This window comes from Pomacea canaliculata, linkage group LG1 (genome assembly GCF_003073045.1).
Source record: "Pomacea canaliculata isolate SZHN2017 linkage group LG1, ASM307304v1, whole genome shotgun sequence".
Lineage (NCBI taxonomy): Eukaryota > Metazoa > Mollusca > Gastropoda > Architaenioglossa > Ampullariidae > Pomacea > Pomacea canaliculata.
This window is the reverse complement of record NC_037590.1, coordinates 20,679,426-20,706,201: the sequence shown is the minus strand read 5'-3', so window position 1 is coordinate 20,706,201 and position 26,776 is coordinate 20,679,426. Positions and strand designations below refer to the sequence as shown.

General features: G+C 42.2%; 5 protein-coding genes across 5 annotated transcripts in view; all 5 read right to left on the bottom strand.

Annotated features, from left to right (window-relative positions):
- The window catches only part of LOC112560482 (polycystic kidney disease and receptor for egg jelly-related protein-like), a 28,486-nt gene extending 14,542 nt beyond the window's left edge, over nucleotides 1-13,944 (bottom strand). Inside the window, 23 exon segments of the mRNA XM_025232378.1 lie at nucleotides 534-896; nucleotides 1,282-1,352; nucleotides 1,355-1,523; nucleotides 1,773-2,029; nucleotides 2,478-2,580; nucleotides 3,745-3,870; nucleotides 4,333-4,575; nucleotides 5,109-5,258; nucleotides 5,639-5,730; nucleotides 5,733-5,804; nucleotides 5,807-5,902; nucleotides 6,498-6,668; nucleotides 6,886-7,058; nucleotides 7,271-7,768; nucleotides 8,161-8,318; nucleotides 8,877-10,409; nucleotides 10,442-11,094; nucleotides 11,362-11,508; nucleotides 11,771-11,969; nucleotides 12,504-12,565; nucleotides 12,844-12,966; nucleotides 13,370-13,495; nucleotides 13,852-13,944. Coding sequence (XP_025088163.1) covers nucleotides 534-896; nucleotides 1,282-1,352; nucleotides 1,355-1,523; nucleotides 1,773-2,029; nucleotides 2,478-2,580; nucleotides 3,745-3,870; nucleotides 4,333-4,575; nucleotides 5,109-5,258; nucleotides 5,639-5,730; nucleotides 5,733-5,804; nucleotides 5,807-5,902; nucleotides 6,498-6,668; nucleotides 6,886-7,058; nucleotides 7,271-7,768; nucleotides 8,161-8,318; nucleotides 8,877-10,409; nucleotides 10,442-11,094; nucleotides 11,362-11,508; nucleotides 11,771-11,969; nucleotides 12,504-12,565; nucleotides 12,844-12,966; nucleotides 13,370-13,495; nucleotides 13,852-13,855 — 5,589 coding nt within the window. The 5' untranslated portion in view covers nucleotides 13,856-13,944.
- An 8-nt stretch (nucleotides 13,945-13,952) lies between these two features.
- On the bottom strand, nucleotides 13,953-16,839 carry LOC112560476 (adhesion G protein-coupled receptor E1-like). The gene is made up of 7 exons (XM_025232364.1): nucleotides 16,486-16,839; nucleotides 16,093-16,215; nucleotides 15,495-15,611; nucleotides 15,016-15,132; nucleotides 14,563-14,679; nucleotides 14,160-14,268; nucleotides 13,953-13,968 (listed from the first exon to the last, which is right to left on the bottom strand). The coding sequence occupies exons 1-7, from the start codon at nucleotides 16,601-16,603 to the stop codon at nucleotides 13,953-13,955; spliced, it is 717 nt and encodes a 238-aa protein (XP_025088149.1). The 5' UTR covers nucleotides 16,604-16,839.
- LOC112560470 (cell wall protein DAN4-like) lies at nucleotides 16,717-19,085 on the bottom strand. The gene is made up of 5 exons (XM_025232356.1): nucleotides 19,041-19,085; nucleotides 18,093-18,596; nucleotides 17,742-17,809; nucleotides 17,182-17,311; nucleotides 16,717-16,851 (listed from the first exon to the last, which is right to left on the bottom strand). The coding sequence occupies exons 1-5, from the start codon at nucleotides 19,083-19,085 to the stop codon at nucleotides 16,846-16,848; spliced, it is 753 nt and encodes a 250-aa protein (XP_025088141.1). The 3' UTR covers nucleotides 16,717-16,845.
- A 297-nt stretch (nucleotides 19,086-19,382) lies between these two features.
- On the bottom strand, nucleotides 19,383-21,977 carry LOC112560466 (uncharacterized threonine-rich GPI-anchored glycoprotein PJ4664.02-like). The gene is made up of 2 exons (XM_025232342.1): nucleotides 20,038-21,977; nucleotides 19,383-19,607 (listed from the first exon to the last, which is right to left on the bottom strand). Exons 1-2 carry the CDS (start codon nucleotides 21,346-21,348, stop codon nucleotides 19,383-19,385), a joined length of 1,536 nt encoding a protein of 511 aa, XP_025088127.1. The 5' UTR covers nucleotides 21,349-21,977.
- Nucleotides 21,978-23,434: 1,457 nt separating this feature from the next.
- Nucleotides 23,435-26,150, bottom strand: LOC112570241 (hyphal wall protein 2-like). The gene is made up of 2 exons (XM_025248589.1): nucleotides 25,768-26,150; nucleotides 23,435-25,132 (listed from the first exon to the last, which is right to left on the bottom strand). The coding sequence occupies exons 1-2, from the start codon at nucleotides 25,898-25,900 to the stop codon at nucleotides 24,015-24,017; spliced, it is 1,251 nt and encodes a 416-aa protein (XP_025104374.1). The 5' UTR covers nucleotides 25,901-26,150; the 3' UTR covers nucleotides 23,435-24,014.
- Between the last annotated feature and the right edge of the window lie 626 nt (nucleotides 26,151-26,776).

Genomic DNA, 26,776 nt, shown 5'->3' with positions numbered 1-26,776 from the left:
TACTTACACGTTTCTCTTAACGATAGATAGGCAAATGGATTGATGAGTGGATGAATAGTTTGCCAGACTTCTTACCAGACCTTATTTCAGTCATCATTTTTAATTCGGTCACTAACGAAGTGCACAGAAAATATCAACAGATAATAACAAAATGCAGTTTCTTAATGTCAAGATTTGTTTGCTCATATTTGCTTTTTACATATTTTATTCCAAGCAACTTTATTCTTTAGACAATAAAAGTGCGCATGTGTTTTATGTGCATAAACCTGATTGTGCCTTGCTTGCAGATTTTTTTAAGTACTTGCAATTTTACCCATAATATTCGGTGTAAGTCTTTTAAAAAAAAACTCGCAAGAGACTATAGCTTTCATGTCTGTCTATCTGTCTGTTTGTGTGTCCGTCTGTCTGAGACACACACACATACACACACAAACCCACCATATTTTCGAATTCCCATATACAGGTTAGTAAAGTTGTGCTCCGCGTCGTCAGACCTGATGAAAACCAAATTCGGGGAATCCTCATTATTTCCTCCATTGTAACCTGCGATAAAAGTCGTAATCCGTTGCTGTTGGTGACGACCCCCACTTAAAGAAGGCTTCCAAAGTCACGTGACGGTCCAAAGGCTTGAGGTCAATGCTCAGGGCTTCAGTCATGTTCCACTGGGGGTCAATGACATGGTAATACAGATCTGCATCACCTGTTAGAAAGGGGATCACGCTGACGGGCACGGTACCTGTCGCCCCCGTCGTGATCTCGATTTTGATAGGTTGGCTGAGGTCTGACACGTTAATATTGGTGCCGAGCTCGTCGTACACTTTCATGCTCAGAACTGGTGATGTCACTTCCTTTGCACTGGCATCCCAGATGTAGGGGTTTTTGTTCGTGGTGACAAACTGACGGAAGAAAAGTGATTTGTAATTTTCTTGCAAACGCAATATTCAACAACCATGAAGTTTATTAGCAACCTGAAGTTGCTGTGCAGAACGTCAGGTAACATTAAGGCCTGACATTCCTGGTCATTTTATTTACTGGAGTCTTTATACGAGTGATTCTACTTCATTTATACTCGGATATTAAAAACTTGGTCAACATGAAACTTGTACTCTGAATTAAAAATTAATTAGGATGCAACATTTCACTGCCTGGTAAATAAACTACCATTTTCTCACAAAACCTGAAGCTAAAAAAAAGAAAGCATAGCCAATTATTTCCCGTGAGTTTCATGTCCGAATCATCATTTTATTCTTCTTGACTTAACTCTTGACTGCCACGACATACCTGAGTATCTAGAAAGGAAGTTGCATTGTCGACGAGGAAGTTCTCGGCTGAAGGAAATACAAATGAACCATGGTGTGAGGAGTGACGCTGTTGTTGAAGGTAGACAAACTGTTGCGAGCAACTGTCACGGTGAAGAGACGGCTGGACAAGACCACAGGAGGCGCTCCGGGCACCTGACGCTGCAGCACCGTCTTCGCAACTACGTCTGCCAACGCCATCGTCTGCTGCGTCAGCAATCGCACCTGCATGAAGATATCAGCATCACAGCTTTCAGCAGGTAATCGATCCAGACGACAACACCATTTTTGTCTCAACCCAAACTTTATTTCCCTCGCTTCAGTAATGCCAGCTTCTAAGTTTGTTCTTTTTCTGTAGAGACTGTAGAGTTACTGCAGCTAACGTTGTGTAATGTCGTGGAGAGTCAGAAATGGGGAGCAATTGGATGGCTACATTTACTGCTTTTCCAACCGCTTTTTCCTACTTATTCCTACCTGTTCCCGTTTGTTCAGAGTAGGCTGTTCAGTAGTGCTCGTTGGCGCAGCTACAGATGACGAGGCTAGCAACGAAACACCGGATGATGGTCCTCTGGAGTTTGGAGAGGTGCTCCACGTGGTGATGTTCGTCGGCATGGTAGAGACGCTTGCCAAACCATCTGTGCTCGCATCTTTCAAAGACAGGATTAAAATATCTTGGACAGTCACCCCTTTAGTGGCTGCGAGAAGGACGTTGCCCAGAGTGGCCACGATGTCTGGTGACAAAAATGGAATGGTCCGACTTAAATCTCTCCTTATCTTGTTTCCCTGCTTTCACAGTTTTCAGCTTCTGAACCGTTATTGAAATATATTTACATGGTCCACAAAAAGAGTTTTCGGCTTTTTGATTAATGGGGTGTAATACCCTCCGTACCTGGAGTAAAATCATGTTTCCATAACTTTGAAGCTTCGTTGAGCTTTACAGTTGTATTGTGCAAAACCGACGACTTTACATGTAGAATTCAAATGTACAACCGTCATGTACTGCTGCATGAGATTTGGTATAGAGCATTAGCAAAGCATAGTCGTCTTCTACATTTAGAAATACTTCCTACTCATTGCACAATACTTGATTCTTTTTCACATAGACACATGGTTCAGTAGTGAGAACTAGTGACTAAAAATTAAAAATGTAATAAGACGAGTACAAAAGAAAGTTCTTACCTCCAGCTGTGTTCATCTCCTGCTCTATGGACTGTGTTCTTTCCTCGGCAACCATACTACTGAAGGAGACAGTTATGTCTGCCATTGTTCCAACAGTGACTCTCTGAGACGTAAAACAAGTCAGCTTTAAAGCAACCACTACTCCTGCTCTCTACTACTACAGTTTACTTTAAGGAGGTATAAAGGAGAAATTATTTAATGTTTCTTGTGCCTTATCTTCAACACCCGGTTATTCAACAAGATTCCCTTAAAACGTGATCGTTTCTTTCAACTGGCGAATGATCCACAAAAGCCAATTATAAACCGCAATCGAAAAATGGAGGCAGGGACGATCGACCATTTTCCCGCATCGCTATGCACTTTTTTTTTTTTAACGGAGTTCTCTTGTATCTATTAACCTATTCAAAGTTTCATGACGTATACTTCTGGAACACACAAAAAGAGCTACTTTGGCTACTGTTTGCACCGCTTGAACAAAGAGACGGGGGAGGGCAGGGCCGCCGAGAGCCAGCCCGGGCCCCGGGACAGACGACCCCTCCGGGCCCCTTGTACTTGTAATCGTAAATTATTTGTTCTGTCTTAGACCTTTCTTTAAAAGAAAAAGAAAAGGAGAAGAAAAAAAATCCACTGACCAAGGCCGGCCCCTTGACAGCCGCGGGCCGGGTACACCAGACCCTGTCCCCCTCTCGTCAGGCCTGGGGAGGGGTAAGATAGGGTAGGTCCAACTATTTTGAATTTATTTAGCCATCTTCTTATGAGCTGTGGTTCAGGCTTTTGAATTCCATTCGGATTTAAACATTGACACTTCTTTTGTTTCTTTTAACTGGTGTGCTGGTCAGGCCTGACGAGAGGGGGGGACAGGGGGGTCTGGTGTACCCGGGCCCGCGGCTGTCAAGGGGGCCCGATCTTGGTCAGTGGGTTTTTTTATACATTATATACTGGGAAAATAATTTACGATTACAAGTACAAGGGGCCCGGAGAGGTCTGTCCCGGTCTCTATTTTCTTTCTTTGTATCCCACTCACCATCCTGTATGCTTTGTCTTCTTGAATTCGTCTTCGGTTGTTTATCTGCTTGTCTCTTGACCAATGGTCTTGCAGTGCGCGCAGTGTTTCCACAGTGCGGCACAGGCGTACTTTAAATTATTTATTACTATTCAATACAACATTAATACTCAGTGGAAGAGAGAAACTAGATACCATACATGTCCTCACTCAGCCAGAGACAAGTGCCAAGCACAGACAAAGAATAAGAGTTGCAGCCCTTACTTGACATTCCTCCGATATCTCATCAGTCTGGTCCGTGATGACCTTCACAGCTCGCGCTGTCTGCTGAAGAGAGTCCAAGGTCAAGGCTGTTGTTTTGGCTAACGACTTCACCACTTCGGTTCTCAGCTGAGAATGACAATTCATAGTGATGCATGTACATAAAAATTAAATCGAAAATAATTATATTTCAAAAGGAAACAAATCACAGAAATATATAATGCATCTGTGAAGCATCATCAGCGCTCGTTTTTAGCGTAAAAATTAGACACCCAAAATGTAAATCAATCACCATCTGCTACTCACTTCAGAATTTTCCAACTCAAAATTTTATTTTTAAATTTCATTTTGCTGTAAATTGTTGACCAAGGTACCTTTGTCTGTTGCATTCTTCAGATTTGCAGCACTCAAACATGCATTTACTCTTTATCTCTATCCTCTCTCTATCTCCCCTTCTCTCTCTTTCTGTGTGTCTGTGTGTGCGAGTACTGAGTGACAGAGTGCTAGTTGATGCAAATCGCCGACACCAGGAGGGAAAATGCGGGCTAACTGCTAACCTCTGTCAGTTTCTGCTTTTCCTCAGGTGATCTTTCTGTCGAGGTTTGCGCTGTGGTCGTAGTAGACATACTTCTGCCACCAGCGACTGTGGTGGTGACAGGTTCCTGCAGATGTCGTCGCTGTTGTCGACGATAAGGAAATGGGGCTAGTCGCTGGAACCGGGAATGTGCCTGTGATGTTGACTGCTCTCTGCGTTACGAACGCTGTTGCTTGTGTTGTTACTGGTGTTGATCTTGTGGTTGTTGCTGCAGTGGTAGTTGGACTTCTGGCCACGACCTTTAAACAAGAAAGGAAATCCGCCGATATCTGGTGTCTAAGTCACCAAGTTATGATAGGTATAGGAACATCATTACTAGCAGTTACAGCGGATTAAAGCAGAAGTGGCGGTGATAGGAGGACCAACAGCAACAGTGAAACAATACTGTAGTAGACAGATATTAGTATTTATTACATTTTGACTATTTTGTTACCAAGGCTTTTCGAATAGGGGACATGACAGAAACTTCCAGCAGCGTCATCTCACATAAAACTTACTTTCACACATTGCATCTCTGACAATTTTTTAAAATCACTTTTCTTTCTTTTGCTATCAGTTAAATTTAAAACAATCTAACACTAGAAACAAAGCGTCTACAAAGTAAGAAGCACGAAACATACTGTCCCTCCTCTATATCAGTTAAATGTTATGCTACAATGAATGTCGCTCCACAAGTGGAGGAAAAAAAAGCCCCTTCCACTGCCTGACCTTTGACGCTTGTAGACTGATAAATGTTTATTTACAGTAGTCTTCAAAGCAGGCGAATGCTTGCCTCTGTATTGAGAAGCGATGCAAGGGCAACAATCATCTGCTTAGCTTCCTGCTCTCGGCCGGTAGCGAGAAACATCGACAGCCGGCTTGTCCCCCCTAGTGTCAGGTTCAACAAACTGTCCACACTTTTCATGACGGTAGGCCGCGTGACCTGTACCCAGAGTACACCATTTGTTACATATTGGTCCTGGCTGAAAACTGTACACTGTAAGTTTTACACTGCCAGGTGTACACAGTCAATATTACATTGCTCTAGCTGCCCACATTATAGTCAGGTTTATGTGTGCATTGCACCGCCTGGGAGGTTGCTAGTTTTCAGTCATTTCATAGTCCTTCAGTACATACAAAGGAGAAATTATGTTGTGGGGAGTGAAATGACGAGACATCTATTATCAGCTAAAATTGGTTCTCTTAAATAGCGTGCAGTGACTTAATGCAATTAATTACTTGTCAAATTAACCATAGCCATATCTCTCGGTCATGGAATTATATGTGACATCCACTTACAGAAATAAAATACACGCATCATACCTTGACAGTGATTACTTGCTGAATGTACTCGCCAATGGGATTGGCTATTCGCACCGTGACGTCATAACGAAAGTTTTTGTCCTCTAGTCCTAAGGCAGCTTACTCTCCGGTGTGAAAGGGTCAGTGCCATAGTAAAGAAGCTGATTGGATTGACCGGGGGAGAGATCCAGAACCTGTAAATAAGTCCTCGCCCAGAAGAGCTTTCTTCTCCAGGGTTTAGCCATCCAGAACAGTTGATGACAAAAAGCGTGTCTAGAGCGAATCCTAAATGAAAAAATTGCATGCATTGATGGAAACAACAAGATGCGAAATCACAACATTTTAAAGCAGTCATTTTAGTGGAACGAATTATCATTAATTAGTAACCGTTCAGAAAAAGTTAATATGGCATGATAATCCTTTTGTATTGCGTGTGAAAATGATTTATATGTAATTTTTTTTACCTGGTTACATATTCATTCTGACTTTTGTAATAGGTGCTCAAAGTTTGCATGCGTTTGTCTTTCTTTGAAATTACAGTCTCTCTAGTCGTAATGTTGAAGACATGAAAAAATAGCTGCTAAACTAAACAATGAACCTGTAAGTCTATAAACACAATTTTAATTCTAGAAGATAGGGCTTAGATTGATCCTTGCGTAGGAAATGTGCTGTTAGCTTGTTGAATGCTGTGATGGAAGAAGAGAAATAACACTTGTTTGCTTAGTTTGTTTTCTGAGAAAGTAAGATCTGGTTGCAGCCCCCAGAACGATCCAGACAGGCACAAACTGCACATTGTAATAGAAATTATTCCTTCAAAAATAGATGACTTGCCATCGTCAACAAGTTAAATTTTTATTTTATGAGCTTGAAGTTCGCATACCTTCTTGTGGGAAGATCCAGCAGTTTCCTCCGTACGGTGGAAGGTTGGTGACAAATACGTACTCCGTATACCCAGGTGCGTACCCATCTCGAACACCATCTACCCTTAATCTGTAAGTCAGTCCCCCTTTAAGATACGAAGGTTTGAATGAAATCCCTGGTGAGCTTAGACCTGTTTGGATAAATAGATGATTAAGAATTTTAGTCAAGAAAATTCTGTGTGGCGAAAGGGATAAAGATAAAGGAAACTTTAAACATAGTAACAGCTAAAAAAATGCACATTCATGCATACATTTATGCATACACATGTGTGCACTCACTAGCTACAATCTTTCGATCGAGTGTATCACAGCCCATCAACCATACCTAGATAGCTTAGCAAGTTTTACCTGTAGGGGTAGCATTGTCTGGTATAGCTACAGAAGTCAAAGCGCCGTCCTTGCTCTCCAGAAAAAGCGACCACTGGAAAGTGATCCTGTCTGTAGGTCGGCATTGCAGACACCTGACCAGAAGAGTGAACTCCCCTGAAGGATTCACTTTGCTGTTGCAGTTGATCACGCACCTGTCAGAATGTCAGTCCGTCACACTCACTTTGAGATAAATGTTGTTTCCGTAATATTTAATACAATGTAACTATTATGCCGACTTCTGTAGGCTTTGGTACATACAATACTGTTAAATCGATCAACGAGTTAAAACCAAGCAAGGAGTCTTTTCGGGACCGTACGACTTAGTAAGACCAATGAGCAACAAAATGTGAAAATAAGAACTTACTCTATATTTAGCTGAGGTGGGTCTCCATCGACGACAGTCACGGCCTGAACATATGTAGATAATCGATTGTCCTTCCTCACTTCCACGGTGAACACGTTTACTGACTTAAACTGGAGAAAGAAGGAGTTAGCCTGCAAATACCCCGATAACCCAACAGGTAACTTCCCTGGTCCTGTTCCAAAGCATCCCCCTTGGCCCCTGAAATCTACCTGTGACACATTTGTGGGTATAACAATCACAGGAGGGTTGTCGGGAAGGGTTTCTCCTGCTCTTTGGCAATACCATTGGAAAGCGAGGCCGGTTTTATCCTTGAGGTCTCGCTGGTCTGGGTCGTAGCTGTCGCTGATGGCGTCCAAAAAGAACACTTTGTCGTAGCCGACTATTCTGGAAGCTCCTCCCCGAATGTACGCCACGAGTGGGGTAGGATTAATGAGAAGATATGTGAAGTGGGACTGGAAAAGCCCAGGGATGCCCTTCATAGACACATTCAAGCTTATTCTGTAAACAAAACAGGACATGATCATTCATGATCATTAGTATTCTCATTTTAGGATGCCACTATGAAGGTAAAGGCTAGTACAAAACAGTCATATATATATATAAGAATAAAGGACATCATCTTTCAAAATATAAAAGACTTCTCACTTCAACTCTAAAAAGTTGTAACTATTTTAGTGTTGTGATTCTTTAATGTCAATGACGTGGCATTTACTATCATTTTTTTTCAAAATGAAATTGGTTTCAGTTATGTAACATTATTTCAAAACCACTGTAGAAAAATGAGGCAAATAACCTGGATCCTACAGAAATTACATTAAATACCAGACAATGCACACATAGTGCTAAATAGTGTGGCTCATCTCCAGCCTGTTATTAAAAATTATTTTTACCTGTATGTTCCTAGTTCAAAGACTCCAGCAGTGTAAAGGATTTTGAACAGACCAGCTGAAATGCTGTCCACAGAGACGACCTCAAATTTGAAGTCCAGAAAATTGTTCCCCGTAAGAACTCTTTCAGTCTTCCAAAAGTAATCTGCTTGCTGTGTAACCTGTTAACAGAACACCAAAAACCAGTGCTAGGTCATCTGAAACGGACTTTGCTTATGTGGTGGACATCCATGATAATAAATGTTGATATGCAAACTAAAAAATCAGGAACTTGTGTTTGTCTGTCTTTGTAAAAAAAAAAAACAGTTCTATTGTTTCGATTAACATTAACTGTCAAAACTGAACAAACACAGTGTGACTCCAAGGAGCACATGATTGCGTGTTTTACTTTGAACAAGCAAAAATATCCTCAAAACATTAAAGCTGATGTTCGTTGCTCTTTTTTTTTATTATACCCAAATCGTTTAAAATTAAGCAAACTGGGCACTTTTCAGTTAAAACGTCGATAAGCTCAATTAAAAAAAAAATTATCTGATGTACGAATTTAGAACAATGGTTTCTAAAAGAATTTCATTAGTAATAAAATCAATTGGAATTATATCGGACTAAAATTTGAATTATGTCGGATTAAAATTTGATTTGTTAGTAAAATAATCGTTTTCTGAAGTATTGCCTTATTCACAAGAAACTGTGACAATGGTTTCTCGAGTAAAAATTACCTGACAATTAATGTCAACTGTGCTCTCGATGGAGATCCATTGGGACTTGAGGCGTGTAACCGGTTTGTCAATCTGCTGACCCCCACCAGCAATGTGGACCTGCGGATAGTGACAACTAACTCCCGAGATAACGGCAATATTGTTAATCACGCCCTCTGAGACCAGATTCTTGGCAAGCACTTTAACATAGAAGGTATCGTTGGTGCGGTACATGTGATCTTGGATGACCTGCAGGGTGCTAGGGATTTTTGAGAACTTGTCCACCGAGGTGTTGGTGTACTTGGCGCAGTGGCTTTCGCCGAAGACGTAGTCCTCCGAGCCGTCGCCCATGTTCCAGACGAAGCAGGTGTCGGTGCCGAGTCGTGCAAGCGTTAGTGTGAAGCGGATGGTTCGATAGGCGTCTGTCGGTCCGTTATTGGTGAGTGTATGCATCAGCACTGTCTGGTGAATCGTCACAACGGTGTTGGCTGTGCCGTAGAATAAGGCGTTGCTGGCGTTGACGGAGACCAGGTAACGTCCCACACTGCGAAACGTGTGCCGCAGCAGCTTGTCTCTAGTGCTGACCGGTGGTCCCCCGTCCCCCAACGACCATGTGTAGGTGATGTCGTTGCCCGAACCCAGTGCAGCTACGAGAATGATTTCCCTCTCCAAGGGGAAGACATCGCCAGCAGAACCGTGCCCACCTCGCAAGGTGTCATTATTGTCCAAAGGCTGGTACCATGCCGACAAGCTCACATCCGTCACTTCCTCCAGCGCCCCGACCATGGCTCTCGCTACAGAGCTGGACACGCGGTTGAAAACACTGAGGGTAACAGTATATAGTCCCGCCCATTCGAAGGCGTGACGGATGGTCAGGACTTTTTTCTCCACCACTGTGGGCACGAACACCCCACTGAAGTTGGACCCGTCACCGAAATCGAGAATGTACTGTGCGTGGCTGCCAAAGCCGACAGATATGTTGACGTCGACGGCCCCTTTGACCATGATGTACGTCTGGTTGACCCTTACAGCGACTTCCTCCACCACCGCCTGCACTAGGACGTCCGCTTGCAGCACCTGATAGCTCAGCGGGTTAGAGCAGTTGACAGTCACGGAGTTGACACCCACGGCCGAGACATCAGTGAAGGTCAAGGGCAAGGTCAGGTTGTTCCCCACGCTGATCTCGCTGGTGGTGTAAACAGACGAAAACAGGAACTCGGCGATGATCTCACATGACACGTCGCTAGGTGGAGAGCTGGTCAGACTATACACGACAGCGAGGTTTGCCCTGCCAGGCGGGTAGGCTACTGGGCCGGGAGCCACCAACACCAGGTCCTTGACTATATTTAGAACACGGATCCGATTAGTTAAGGCGACCGTGGCACGACTCAACAGATTTTCGGCCGAGAGCGACACAGAGTAGCGGCCTACCTGAGAGTACTTGACCGGCATCTGTATCACGGACGACCCGCGTCTGTTGTTCCCCAAGGTGTACGTTTCCTGCCGGCCGTCTCCAAGGTCCACCCTCAGGACAATATTGGAGCCTGCGGCAGTTTCCACTGTGATATAGAAAAAGTCACCTACCCTGACGTATAACGTGCTGGTAAAACCTTCAGACCGCTAATAACCTCTTCGGCTTTGGCGGTCGTGTTCAAAGACTGGGCGCTGATGTTGTTGCTGCACACGACAGTTATGTCAAAGATTCCGATGTTGTAGCCATGCGTCGTTGAGATTGATTTTGTCTGTGTCAACGAATCTTGTGAACGGGTTTCTGACTGCCCGTCGCCAAAGTCAAACTTGCAAGCAACATCTTCCAAAGTTAAGTTCGTGGTTTTTAAGGCCACCGTAAACAAATATGTTGACGCAGGAGACTGAGAAATTTCTGTGGTGTTCAAAATAAGGTTTCTAACGGGTTCAATAATCTTGACGTTCGTTGACGCCATCATGTAACTGACCGCATTGCTTGCGTTCACTACTGCCGTCCACACTCCACTGCGCTCGTAAGTATAGTTGAGACTCACCGATGACAGGTAGGAAATGATATTGGGATGAACCAAGCTGTCCGCACCCCCGTCGCCAAATTGAATGCGAAATTTCACGTGAGACCCCTCTGTCATGCTCAGTGTGAAAACCACCTTGTCGCCAACTTGATATTTAGAATTTGGTGATGTGATTTGAGACATAGACTTAACTGTCATGGCTAGGCCCTTGATTGGTTGTTGATGATTGTTGTCAATTGCTGGAAGAAAAAAATAATGATGAATTATATTATCTCAAAAATTATTATTAGAAAAAAAGTGAACCTCCTCCATCTAACTGTTCAAAACACACAAAAATATAATAATTTTCAGAAAAAAGTACTGTGTTGACAGTATTTCACTAGCAAAGAATTATTTTTCTGCTGGGTATGGAACGTAGGTTTTCACTGAAAGTTGTCGACACAGCTGAAAAAAAACTATGGCGGAATGGGTTAGCTGTGTTTTTATTTTGAATAACTAGGACAAACCCAGACATAGTCGCCCTGGGCGTTTGCTATCAAAGTAATCCACAAAACCCGGGCTGCATTCACAGGTGTAGCCACCAACAGTGTTCTTGCAAGAAGATCCGTTTGTTGAACAGTCCGTCCAGTTGACCTCTTTGCACTCATCAACGTCTAAGAAATAAAATAAAATGGGTATTTATTTATCATAACCTCTTCTTTTATTATTCTAGGATGTTTTTTCTTCTCCGTAAACTTAACTGGTAGTAAACTGTAAGAAATAGCACGATGTGTCATGGTGGGTTGATGATAAAACAATATTAATAAGTAAATGTACCTTGCGTTATTACATTGTTTGTTTTGTAAAACAATGTTGCAGACGTTAAGGATGTAGGTGGAAGATAAAGCGTTCAGCTTATGTAACATCCTCACTTACCCACAATGTCCAAGCTGGTCTGATTGACCAGTGTGTAGTTAAAGCTGATTTGGTCAAACAAGGGACTAAGAGCATTCTTCAAGACAAGGGTTCCTCCGGAATAATTTGTTGACAATCGCAAGAATAGTCGTCGGCTCCCCGAGCTGAGGGTGATCCCCAGAAACTGACTTGAAAGGTTGAGCCTTAGTTCAGCGTCAACCTTGACAAGCAAACAATCTCGCATGGTTTAAACAATAACATCTTCATAAGATGTCTCTGCGTGTTTCTTTGTCTCAACTTTTTCCCAAGTTTTTTGTTGTTTTTGTTGTTTTTGTCTTACTTATCTGTCTGATTTTTGTTTTTCAGTTTGTCATATTATTATTAAAATGTCTCAAAATAAACGGAACACACATACGACAGAAACAGATCAAAAAAGTATTATACAGAGACATAGCAATACAGCATAAAAAATGAGCACTGAGGGCGGGCAACGCAGACGACACGACGCACTCACTGACATCAGGGGAGATAACGATTACAAGTTAATTCGAGTGATCTTTCTTTAAAGTCGCTATATGTTGTAGTTAAAATCAGATCTATTACAGTGTATAAAAGTGACCTCTCTCTGATGACTATTTGTCTGTCAGTCTGTTGTTTGGTTTGTTTGTTTTTTCTCTCGTTTATCTCTTGTCTTTCTAATTTTGCTGTGGTAGTGTCTCCCTTATAGTTCACAAAGGAAAAGGCAGATTTCTACCTGAAGTGTCAGGTTGTCTGCTTCAAGAGTAGAAGGAAATATCAGCTCAAAAGTCTTTGCCTCTGCAAAAAGGTAAATATTTGTGTAAATTATGCTGTAATGATCAGTTTCTCCTAATCACCGTTATCGACTTTATCCTCTCCTTGGAAACAGCATAGAAAATTATCGATGATCCCATGCACTTTTCTGCGTCATGGTGCTAGTATTATCTCTTTGCTTAGTCTTTTACTTCATTGAAAAAAAATCAAGCATTACGTGTGAGTGATTTATTGTGGTATACCACACACCTTACGATGGCAGAAAATGCTGAACCTCGACTGCTTAGTAACACTATACTTGCCTGTGCAGGTGTAGGGGTCGATCTGGAACAGTTCTCTTTGACAGACACAGGAATAGTTTCCCTCAGTGTTTTGACACTCAGATAGTGCAGGGCACACAGACGACATGATGCACTCATTGACATCTGGGGAGATAACAATCACAAGTAACTTGCGAGTGATCGTTCTTGAATCTAATGGCCTTAGCTATTATATAAAATGACCGTTCTAGGGCAGTTGTGGTGTTGACTGTAGTCCTGGTCATACACTTGTGGTTTGCGACAGGAAAAACTAATTTCTTGGACTAACTTCTAGCATTCTTTCTACTACTACGTTAGTTTTAAGTAACACCTTCTAGATAATTCTACAACAAACACAAAAACAGCGTCAATTTCTACATACATTCACTGAAGTGAAATGATGGTAATTGATATATATTTGAACAAGACGGCAATTTCTTTACAAAATATATGTGCAGTTCACGTGTAGTGACATACACACTACCGTATGTTTGCTGTGCAACTTTTGATAACGAACGAAGGTGCTGACCTTGGCATGCACCTCCCTGGGGTACAAAGCCCTGTAGACACGTGCACAGGTAAATGCCCCGAAGATTTTCACAAACCGCATGCTGCTGGCAAGGGTAGGTCACTGGGTCTTGACACTCGTCGATATCTTCATCACAAATAAACAAAAGGAAATTTTCACCCATTTTATGGAACCTGCTGATTACTATATCATATTTTTTAAAAACAGAATATTTATTGGCTATAATGAAAATATTTAGTTTGCTGTATTCGTATCGCAGGTTCTATTTGGTTAGCATCTGAGCATTTATGTCACTTTTTGTTGGGTCAGCTTTTCAAATAAAACATCTTGGGTACGAGCTGACTAATACAGAAAGAACTACAGTGACTAGTTAGTGAGTGAAGGCAGAAATAAAATAAGAAAACAAAGCGCATGTAAACAAAAACTTTGTTTAACGATGAAAATACTTGATATGAAAAATGTTTGAGACGATAAGAGTGTACCCATGCATTGGCCACTTTGATTGTAGAAGCCTTGTGCGCACTGACAGTCAAAACTTCCGGGAAAGTTCTCACACACCGAAAATGGAGGGCATGGATTCTGTCTACATTCGTCGACATCTGATACAAATACACAAAATAAGTTCACTACGGCGTTATCCAACAGTAGCCTCACGATGACTAACTCATTCATTTTCAAATAAACTGTGTTTGCTTGACTTGTCTCAACTGCAACTAAGTCACACACACAACACACAAACAGACCTATACTGTATGTACTGTGTGTGATCCAGAATCTTACCTGTACAAACACCCCGGTGTCTTGGTAACCTGAGCTACAGGTGCAGTTGTAACCTCCGTCGGTGTTGTGGCACTGTGCATGGACACGACATGTGTCAGGGCGGGAGCACTCGTCAATATCTGAGGTGTCAAAACGAAAAGAAGTAAACATTTAAGACTTTCTATTTTTTAATCATTAATTAGCTATCAGAAAAAATATCTGAGACAAACCCCTCATAGTTCTAGTTGATAGGCTGAACGAGTTGAGCTACAACAATCAGCTTGCACTTTCCTGATTGCTAATTTTCTTGTTTATATCAGCTACTTGGTTCAGGAAGTGACATCCAGCTAAATAGGTTTTATATAAAACGACTGCCTTGTAGGCGATCCTTTTTCTAACAAACTCGTAAAGCTTCCTCATTATTTGTACATTACCTGAACAACTATTATTTTCCTTCACATAACCCTGAAGACACTCGCAAGAGAAGCTGCCGACATTGTCTATACATGTGGCCTTTAGTGAGCATGGACTGGATGAACACTCGTCAACATCTGATAAAAGCAGAGTTCATTCCACATTGATAAAATGAAGAAAACATTTTTAAGTGCCTCCGGCGGATCTCTCTTTCTCTCTCACATAGCAGCCAACACCCTCGCGCACACACTAAGCTTTCTCTCTACAAGTACCAGCTTCGCTTATCAAAAGATAAAAACTTTATTACAGAACTCCCAATCATAAAAACCATCTTGCATAGCATTTTGTTTTAAATACTTACAGCTTGTCTGCTGTGAGAAAACCTCCTCGATATCTCAGAAAAAGGGAGCTTCAATAAAAAAGCATAAGCCCTTGAAAAACGAATTAAAATAATAGTGTTTATTCCAACGTACTGATGCACAAGCCGTTGCTGAGCTGAAAGCCACTCCAACAGTTACAAAGGAATGAACCGATTGTGTTGGTGCAGTTTGAGTGAAGTGGACACAGTCCAGATGCACATTCGTCGACATCTGTAGGGTATAACAAACACACACACAAACGCATAACATATACAGAGTGTCAAAACGCACACGCAAGCGCGCGTACACACTCAAATATATGTATACAAGTTCATGAAAAAGATATACAGTTCAGGCTAACAGATCAGTGCAGTTTCAGACATTAAAAATTGCAATATAAATATTAAGTGATGCACCCACCTCAACATTCGTGCTTTATTGTTTAACTAATTTTAATATGCACGATCTGTGTGAGATTACGAACACATGCACTGAAAACGAGTGCCTATCTTCTAGTTTAATTACTCCAGTATCACATTCTCTTGACTATGTCGCAGACTGAAACAACATCGTATGGTTTTCCCAGCACGAACCTTCACAACGATCTCCTCTTTCGACGAAACCTGAGCGACAAAAGCAGAAGAAGCCACCAGCTGTGTTGGTGCAGACGCCATTTTCTGGACATGGATAGCTGAGGCATTCATCAATGTCTGGAACGACAGTAAAATGACACAAAATAATACATAAATAAATAAAAACCGGAACATGACAATATTTCGTGAGGATATCACTTTCTACGTGTGCCTATAAAGGAGATTAATATTTTATAAATAAAGATAGTATACTGTGAGCAAGATGAGAAACAACGATGATAAGAAGAGACAGATGTTGGACAATCTACACTATCCACACAAAACCTTTTGCTAAATATGTAACAGAGCTACGATATCAAGCAAAACAAATCACGTGATGTCACGTACTTATTAAACAAAATAAAACCAAGATGGCTGATGGCAGAGTAAAGCATACTCATAAGCAATCATCCTAAATCATATAAAGAGTAAGCAAACCAGGAAATAAAGAAAGAAGCAACTCACAAAATAAGAGATGTCAACGAACACTTCGTTGTTTTATAAAACAAAGAAAATTATTTCCCAGACAAAAATAAGATTGTTTAGTTTCTGTGCAGACCTACGCATCTGTCGGATTGTTTGCTGTATCCGGGGTCACATGTGCAGGTATAGGAGTAGCCGACACCTTGACACTGGGAGTGGGGAGGGCATGGGTTATTGACGCATGGGTCTCCAGTTGACCCTAGACAGAACCAACAACATTTTGATAATACATGACAGACGACGAAGCGAATGAATGCATATTTAGGATTAAGACTTGTTTAACGAGTCGGTTATAACAGATAATAACCTTTTATGTCTAAACTCCCCTAAAAATGCAAAAAAAATAAAATAATAATAATAATAAATAAATTCAAAGAGTTTCATTCATAAGTTTTTTTTTAATGAAAAATACACATATTATACGTCCAAGTAAGAAGTAGATGATGGAAAACCAAATGTTTCCAAGTACCTGGTGTTGTAGAGGCTGTAGTATACACCGAGAACATTGAACTAGACTTTTTGATGAAGTAAGACTCTGGTAGTGTCACCGACGTGGCTGCTGCTATTATAACACTGCTGCAGGGCATGTCTTGGGTGGAAGAGCAGTTGTGTTTGTCTGTACAGCTCTCCTGGGTGCAGTTCTGCTGGACTGAGAACACATCGCAGGAACAGTCGGGTGCCGCAACAGAAGATGTGAAGAGGGCGGAGTGCAGCGCCGTTGTTGAAGTCTCTCGTGTGTCCAGTGACTGGAGGAACTCGGAAGACGGACTGAGGCTGCTGGAGGATAGGTCGATCTGTGGCGAACTTGATGACTGGTTTCCTAGTTCTTTCACCTCTGAAAAGACATGACGAGAGAATCTATCAGTGAAGGATGTAAAATAAAATTCAAAGTTATTTGCTCATCTCCATAACTTTTTATTTTCTGTGATGAATCTGACCGAGAATCCGATCCTTAACCGGAAAATATGAACAAAGAAAACGAACAGATGTGTCATACCCTACTCGAGCTCACATCACTTCAAGAAACTCATGCATACACTGCATTCACATGAAACATACCTGCAGGGAGGTAAGTATTCCACATTCGCTCGTGGTCAGGTTTAGGGTGTCGTCTACTTCCTGTCTTAAGATTTTATTCAACTGCACCTGTCTAGCTGGCGCTTACCTGTGTAGCTTTCGTCCAGCACGTAGTTGTCTGATTCAGCGACTGGTAGCCTTCCAGAAATGTTGCAGTGAGGTCAGTGGCAGACTCGTAGGTGATGTCTACCGTGAAGATGACTATGACGCTTCCAGACCTAATTAATGATTATGACGATGACGATGATGATGAGGAGGAGGAGAAGGAAGAGAATGATGATGAGGATCATGATGATTTATTCTGAGACAACTTAAAGTAATTTATATTTCAAACGTTTTTGATTTGTCTGTTGTTGGTTTTTTTATTTGTTATGCAAATGTTATCATCACGTTTCCCTTCTGACAGAGCTCGTACACGACGAATGGATGAATGACAAAATATAAATTTTGAATCTAAGGTTCAATCTCATAGATGTAATTTATACATTTTTACATTAGACACATATGCTTCCATACCTTAATAGTTCCAGTGACCCTAAATATCTCTAACATTCTGACAATAATTGCCACTAAGCTTTGTTGCTGCTGCTGCTGCTGCTGTTGTTGTTAATCTGTAAAGTAAAGTCGTCTTTATTATAATTATCTCACCTGAATCCAGTTATCTGTATACTACCAACCCTCTGCGACAGACCACACTGTTCAAGAACTTTCATGATCTGTTTTGAAATAGAAATCAAAAAGCTCATTTCCTTACATTTTTATACATAATCTTGAGGCTTTTTTAAAATCTCTACCTTGGTTAATGGAGTGGCTTTAAGAACAATAAATAATATTGAATTGTTGCCAGAATATATTTCCTTGAAAAAAAATGTGCTGAAGTCAAAGGACAGATGTTTCTTTCTCGGCAAGATTTGTTAATTGGCCTTTGCAGTTAAACATTGCTTATGTTTCTTCTCAAATTAATTGAAAGTAGTAAAGAGATAAGTTGTAACAACTTACGAAAGCCATAATCTCCGCCTCCATTTGCTTATAGGCATCGGAGTTCTTGTCCAGAAGATCTTCCGAGAAGCTGGCACCGTTGACTACCCGCATGTTGCCCTGGAACGTCTTGGTGGCTCCATCGTTCTCAGCGACATCTGACGGAGGTGTTGTTGGCGTCGAGCTCGTAGTTGTTCTTGTTGTTGTTGAGAAGAAAGTGGATGGCTCCAAGACTTGTGAACCCGACGAACTTTCTTGCGAAGATCTTGCTGTCGTGGTAGCAGTGGTGGTAGTGGTGGTTGACGTCTTTGGTGATGTTGTCGTTGTGACGTCAGAGGTAGGAGCATAGGTCATCTCATCTGTGGTTCTGTAAATTGCCGAAGATTCCGAAGGTGGCACGGACGATCCCTCCACCGGGATGCGAGTTGTTGTTGAGAGAAGGTATGTGGTCTCTGCAAAAGACGATGCAATCCCCTGGAAAATGATGCTTGTGCTGGACTTGCGAAGAGTTCCGGAGAGGTCACACTAGATGACATGGACCATGCTGAGGGCAAACTAGATGCTACGATCCATGGGGAACTAGTCGTCATGATATTGTCTGATGTTCCCTGGAACATTTTTATTGTCGAAATATCTGACCCTCCGTCTAGAGTTGTCTTCATGAGAGAAAAGCTAGACAAGGGAAGAGATTTCGAAGACAGCACAGTTTCTGTCGATGTTCCCACGATGCTGGAATATAGCACAGTGTCTGACAGCGAAGTTGCTCTTAAAGTGCTGGGATACAAAACCGCATCGGATGAGGGTGATCCCTTAGAGCTAGAGTATAGGGCGCTCTCTGATGGCTTCCCTTCCTCGGTGCTAGAGTACAGGTACGTGTCTGATGACGTCCCGATAATTCTAGAATATGAAGCAGTGTCTGATAGTTTTTTGGAAAATGCTGGAATAAAGAATCGTGTCAGATGATGTTGCCCTTCCAGTGTCAGAAAACAGGGCCGTGTCTGATGATGTTGCCATGATGCTGGAAATAGAGCAGACGTAGCCCTCAAACTGGATTGTGAAAGTGTGTCTGACAATGATTCCTTAGTTGTAGAATATGGAACGGAACTTGTTATCTTTAAACTTGAATACAAAACTGTTTCTGCTCTGCTGCTGTCGTGTGCTCTTCACAACAACACTAGACAGAGAGGCTTCTGGAACGGTGCCGTAGAGATAAAAGACATCGCCTGAGTGCTACTGAAAGATGAACTTTGAACCGATGACAAAGACGACAGATCCAAAGTTGTAGAAGACCCTTCCAGAAGCTTCACGAGGTCAAAACTGGTGGTTGAGCTCGTTATCATACGGCTTTGACTTGGGGACGACGCCGAGGGTGCGAAGGGAGTGCTCGTGGAACCAATCAAGGAAGAGGAAAGATGCTGCTCCAGAGAAGGTGTAAATGTCGACGTCGACATCAACGGCGACTCTGTCTGAGAAGTCAGGCGTTCCTGTTCCGTCGATGGCGATGCTGTCATCCAAGACAAGGCTAAGCCAGAGTCGCTGTGCAAGATCGAAGAACTTAATGCCACAGCAGGTGTGTCAAAAATATTAAGTGAGGACGCTTTCGACGAAGGACCGATCTCACCAGACAATGATGTGGAAAGGTAGCTGGCCGTACTGAGAAAGACTTCTTCCAGACGCCTGCTTGATGTGACTACTCCAGTACTAGGACTTGGCGAGACTGCAGAAGTACTTGTGATACTTGAGCTTGAAACAGCTGTGCTTGGAAAACTGAAGCTTGAAAAAGTTGTGCTTGTAGAACCTGTGCTCAAAATGGATGCATCTGGAAAACGTAAGCTCGAGTAACTGTTCCTGTAAAACTTGAGCTGGAAGTGGCTGCAAAACTTGGGGTCAAATATGTTTCCGATTCACGACTCCTCGTAACTGCAGAGTCTGTGGCAAAGGACGTTGACAGGCTTGTGGCGACTACGGAGCCAGGTAGTAGACTCATTTCAGACAACAGCTCTGTTACTACAGGAGCTATACTTGAAGCTACTGTCAGCTTTGTTGAGGCCTCTGCGCTTCGGCTGGATAACTCAATTTTCGAGCTTGATGTGACCTTAAGTTCACTTGATATTTCTACATGGTCTTTGCTTGATGTGGCTATAGGAACTGCACTTGGTGCAACGGTTGAAACTATACTTGATGCAGCTACAGAACCAATACTGGATGTGACTAAAGGAGAAATTCCCGACGTAGCCACTAACCCTACACTTGATGTGGCTTCAGAAGATACACTTAAAGTGGTTACAGTAGATGCACTTGATGTGACAACTCCCACACTTGGTGTTGTGGGAACTGCACTCGATGTGGCTACAGGAATTGCACTTGATGTGGCTACAGGAACTGCACTCGATGTGGTTACAGGAACTGCACTCGATGTGGTTACAGGAACTGCACTTGATGTGGCTATAGGTACTGCACTCGATGTGGCTACAGGAACTGCACTCGATGTGGCTACAGAAACCGCACTTGATGTGGTTACAAGATATGCACTCGATGTGGCTACAGGAACCGCACTTGATGTGGTTACAGGAACTGCACTCGATGTGGCTACAGGAACCGCACTTGATGTGGTTACAGGAACTGCACTCGAAGTGGCTACAGGAACTACACTCGATGCGGCTACAGGAACTGCACTTGATGTGACAACAGGAACTGCACTTGATGTGACAACAGGAGCTTCACTTGATGTGGCTACAGGAACTGCACTTGATGTGACAACAGGAACTGCACTCGACGTGGCTACAGGAACTGCACTTGATGTGACAACAGGAACTGCACTCGACGTGGCTACAGGAACTGCACTTGACGTGGCGACAGGAACTACACTTGATGTGGCGACAGGAACTACACTTGATGTGGCGACAGGAACTGAAATTGGTGCAACGGTTGAAACTACACTTGATGCAGCTACAGAAGCAATACTGGATGTGACTAAAGGAGCAAATCCCAACGTAGCCACTAACCCTACACTTGATGTGACTTCAGAAGATACACTTAAAGTGGTTACAGTAGATGCACTTGATGTGGCAACAGTACCTTCACTTGATATAGGTATGGTAGTTATGGTTGATGATGCTAAAGGAACTGCACTTGACAGTGACACTGGACTTGATGTACCTATTGTAGCTGGACTTGATGTGACTACGGGGACTAAAGTTGTTGTTGCTGTGGGAACGACACCTAATGTGGCTGTATGATCTTCACTCAACGTGGTTACGAGAACTGCACCTGACATTGCCTTAGGGATTGTGCTGGACACTGCTACATCAGTTGAGCTTAGCGTAGCTCCGCTTAAGGTGTGTAAGAACTGAACTTGATGTGATAACAGGAACTGCACTTGATGTTGCTACAAAAGCTTCACTTGAAGCTACTGAAAGTACACTTGTGACTAGAGGGACTGCAGCTGATGTTTCTATGGGAACTGCACTTGTTATAGGTCCTGTACTTGATGTAACCCTTGTGTCTAAACTAGATATAGCTACAGAGTCTTCCCTTTGTGTGATTACATTAACTGCACTTGATATTGGAATTGAACTTGTTGTACCTGCAAGAACTAAACTTGGACCTTCAAACCCTGTTGTAAATGTGGTTACAGGAATTTTGCTTGAGGTTTCTGCATGAACTGTACTTGATTGATTACAGGACCTGGACTTGATGTGATTAAGGGAACAGTTGATGCTCCTATTAAACCTTCACTAAATGAATCTACAGGAACTACACTTGATGTGACTTTAGGAAATAAACTTGATGTGGTTATAGACATTGCACTTGTTGTAACTTCAAGAGACATACCTGAGCTAGTTACAAGACCAGCACTTGAAATATCTACAGCTGTAGATATGACATCTAGTACTTTGCTTGCTGTGGGGACATAGCTTCAGCTGATGTAGCAGCAGTGCCTTTAGGTGATGTTTCCAAAAGACCTGCAACTTGAAATGGCTATACTTGGAGTAGCAAAAACAGCACTTGGTGTGGCTTTCAAAATTACACTCAATGTTGCAGGAACTACACTTGAAAGTATTATAGAATCTGCACTTGGCTTGGTTACAAGAGGAACACTTGATGTGATTACAGAAGGTACACTTGAGATGATCACAACAGGTACACTTGATGAAATGTCACTTGATGAGTATGCAAGTGGTGCACTTGATGGGATTGAAGGAGTTACACTTGAGGTAAAGGCTTGATCTACACTTGAAGTGATCACAGGAGATACACTTGAGGTGATTAGAGGACCTACAACTGATGTCATTACAAGCGTTTCACTGAGATTTCTCTTGAGGTGGCTGCAGAAATTCCACTTGATGTGCTTGATACAGCTATACTTGACAAGATTGCAGGAGCTGCACTTGATATATAACAAGTGGTACACTTGATGATATTTCACTAGATGCCTTTGCAGGAACTGCACTTGATGAAATAACATGATCTAAACTTGACGTGATTACCTGTTCCAGACTGGATATGATCACTGAAGGTATATTTGAAGTGATTACAGAATCTGCAATGGATGCTGTTACAGAAGAAACACTTGATGGCATTTCCCTTGATGTGGTGGTTGTTGGAGCTAGACTTGATAATATTATAGGAACTGCACTTGATGTGATCATAGAGAGTACACTTGATAAGATTTCTCTTGATGTGGAGGCAGGAACTGAACTTGATGTGATTTCAAGACCTGCAGCTGATGGCATTATAGAATCAGTACTTGACCTGACTTCAAGAGGAACACTAGATGTGACTACAGAAGGTACACTTGACCTGATTGTTGGAACTACACTTGCTGAGACTGCAAGAGGTACATCTAATGTGCTTGTAGGTACAGAACTTGATGTGATCATTAGAGGCACACTTGATGAACGTTCACTTGATATAAGTGTAGGAACTGCACTTGATGTGAGAATTAGAGGTAAACTTGATGTGATTGCAGGAACAGCACTTGATGTGATCATTAAAGGTGTACTGGATGAAAGTTCACTGGACGAGATTGTGAAAGGTACACCTGATGACAGCGCACTTGATGTGGATGTAATTGCTGGACTTGATGAGATTGTTAGAGGTATACTTGATGAAAATTCACTTAAGGTGGATGTAGCAACTGCACTTGATGTGAGCATTAGAGGTACACTTGATGAAAGTCCACTTGATGTGATTGCAGGAACTACACTTGATGTAATCATTAAAGGTGTACTGGATGAAAGTTCACTGGATGAGATCGTGAAAGGTACACCTGATGACAGCGCACTTGATGTGGATGTAACTGCTGGAATGGATGAGATTGTTAGAGGTACACTTGATAAAAATTCACTTAAGGTGGATGTAGCAACTACACTTGAAGTTTTTGGACTTTCAGGAAATATAGTTGATGTGCTCACAGGACTTGCAATTGATGTCATTACACTAAATGCAGTTGTAAGAGATGCACTTGATGTAATCCCAAGAGGTACACTTGATGATATTTCACTTGATGTGATAGCAGGAACTGAACTTAATGTTTTGACAGGAGGAAAACTGAATGCTTCACTTGATGTGTTTGCAGAAACTACACTTGATGTGATCACAAGAGATTCACTTGATGTGAGTACAGGAGATACACTTGATGTGATTATAGAACCCGCAATTGATGTTATTACAAAAGGTACACTTGATGGCATTTCACTTGATGTGACTGTTGATGGAGCTACACTTGATGGGATTACAGTGCCTATTGTTGATGTGACTACAGAAGGTACACTAGTGACAGCGGGACTTGAAGTTTCTTTCAGCTCCGGAGCAAGACTTGAAGCAACTGAAGACAGAGAGAAGGATGTGAAATCAGCCGCCATGTAAGAATCGGTAAAACTCGGATTAACACTGTAATGAATGCTCCAGCTAGCTTTGCGTTCCTCCATAGAAACTCCTTCAATAGAGAAAGTAGAAGTAGGTGGAACTGCTGTAACATTCAAAACTGGATCTTACAGTGGTTTCAAGCTCCTGCGTGAAAGCAGATTGGAGAGCCATGCTTGGTGCACCTGTACTTAATAAGACTTCTGTCGACGCGCCTGAATGAGTTATCGACGACAGACTCAGTTCTCGTTGAAGCAACATGCTCGACATGGCTTCAGACTTCAGTTCCAGAGTTGTCCCGCGAGATGCACTTGAAACAATCCCAAGTATACCTCCGGTGCTTGCAAGGGGACTACTCGAAGAACTCGGCATCAACATAAGTTCTAGGTCAAAACTTGTAGCTTCAAGAAACACGTTGGAAGCTGACAGGGCAGGAGTCTTCTGGAATTCTTGAGCAAGGGTGTCTTGGGGTGAACTCAGTAAAACATACTTTTGAGACACTTCTGAAGAGAAGTGGTCTTGGCTGAAGCCAGCTGCAGTACTGACACCACGACTGTATTCCAGGGGCATGGATGCCGTGGAACTTAGAGAAGAAAACTGAAAGACCGTTTCTCCGAGTTCAGGACTCGGACTTTTTTCAGTGAGTACACTCGTCGTGTAGTTATGAGGCAAAGTGGAAGTAGCTTGAATTAAATATCCTTCAAGACCAGAACTTGAATACGATCTAGTGACAGTTGCCTGCAGAGGTAAGCTCAATGTTTCCTTACTTTCTAGAGCCACGTAGGAAGTCTCCTTGCCATCTGGTGCGACAATGTCGCTCATCGAAAGTCCTATCGTCATCGTTGATGCAAGGGGACTGAAAGATGAAAGAGAGACTGACAGGCCAGATTCCGCAAAGGTAGATGAAGACGTTTCGCTGGTTTCTCCGCCTGGCGAACTGGATGCTCCAAAAGATTCCATGATGGTGTGAAGCGACTCCTGCACGTGGTCACTCCTAGAAGACGACTGTTCTAATTCGCTAGCAGACGACAGCATTGTGCTATGTGGTGAACTGGGGGTCACGGGACTGGAAATACTGGCGTTGGTAGGAACAGAACTTGTAGTGTCACTCGCTGACACCAGCTGCAGGTCAGTAGAAAGAAGTGCTGTCCACATGCTAGTGGTATACGTGGAGTCCGTGCTCACGAGAATTTCTGAAAAAAAGATTTACAGCTGTGAGACGCTTTACATGCATAACCCATGTTATTTCTCGCGTTGTCTTTGTGGACCTTCACTTGCCATATTAGATATTGATGAACGATAATGACTGAGAGAATGTAAATTGGCATGTTTTCATTTTCCAATGAAACTCAAACAAAACTGCAATGAAACAATAGTATTTATGCAGACTGAAGTCTACCCATTCAAGCATACAGTCAACAGCCAAAATTATTTGGTGACGTATTGACAAACGTGCCTCTCATCAAACGTTGAGAAGTCAATCAGAGGGTAAAACTATTTGGAAATGACTGTGTCAAGTTCATAATGTGCTCTTTCTCTAAGTATGAATGAATTTCTCCTCCCTCTTTTGTTCTCGATAGGCAAGCCTCCAAACATCCCATCCATAGAAATAAGTCAACCTGCGATGTCACCTCTAAGGACACATATATGTCTTCAGTTCTCCCATTGGCTGTAACTTTAACATATCAGTTTATCAATGTACATTCTTGATGTCAGTTGGTTTTTTAAGATTCTTTCTGCTCATGATCTATAAGAACGGAAGGGGGTTTTATCCATATTTGGAGAAATGAGCCCAATCAAGGAAAAGTATAAACGTCTTTTAACCTACCCAAGAGCATGGTGTCGTTGGTATCAAGACTGTAGTTGGAGGATAGGTTGCTGGCCGCCTCAAGAAAGAGTCGAGTGATGTTTGGACCAGTGAGAGAAGTGTCTGCGATTGTCGTGCCATTGTCGGTATCCATGGTGAAAGACACGGTGAAGTGGACGACGATGCTTCCAAAACTGCTCGCAGATAGTTGACGACAATGAGTTAATTACCCGTCACACGTGGACAGGTGGGGTGCTTGATGTAATGTGTGTCAAAAGTCGCTACAGCGATGAAAATGATGGAGATGAGATGACAGCAGAGAATGATGAAATGTTTAAGTCTGAAAGATGAAAAGTTTAAAAAGCTACTTAAATTTCTTTATGCGGGTAATATATTTTTTCACAACAACGTCGTCACACACAACCTTGAACCTCCCCCCTCTTCTACCTTCCACACCATCACCGCCACCACCTTCGTGCTTCTGTCAAAGTAGTTGTAATGACGATGATAAAGAAGACAAAAACGATAACAGCGATGATTCTGGGTGCAGTGACTAGAGCAGTTTTGCTGTACCTAAACTGAATGACGCTGGCGCCGGCGTAGTGGCGGGACACGATGGTGCTAACAAAGACGTTGTCAAGCTGCAACAGCAAATAGATGACCATGAACACATGGACCTACGTGTATCTCTTCTTTTTCTTTTTCACATTTCTAACGCTTCAAGTTCCGCTTCAAAAACATGCAAAGAAAAGTTTTCTTTTGCTATACGTTGAAAGTGACTGCTTTTTTCTGCTTTGCTTTGTATTTTGTTTTGCTTGGGTTTGTTCGGCTTTTTTTACTTTGTTTTGTTTTGTTTTGTTTTGTTTTGTTTGTGTTTTGTTTTGTTTTGTTTTGTTTTGTGTTTTGTTTTGCTTGTTTTATTCGGTTTTGTTTTGTTTCTTAAACTGGACGAGGTGATATAAGCGTATCCAACGAACAACGTTCAAACATTTATACGTAGCTGAGAAACATTTACAAAATAAGAGGCCAA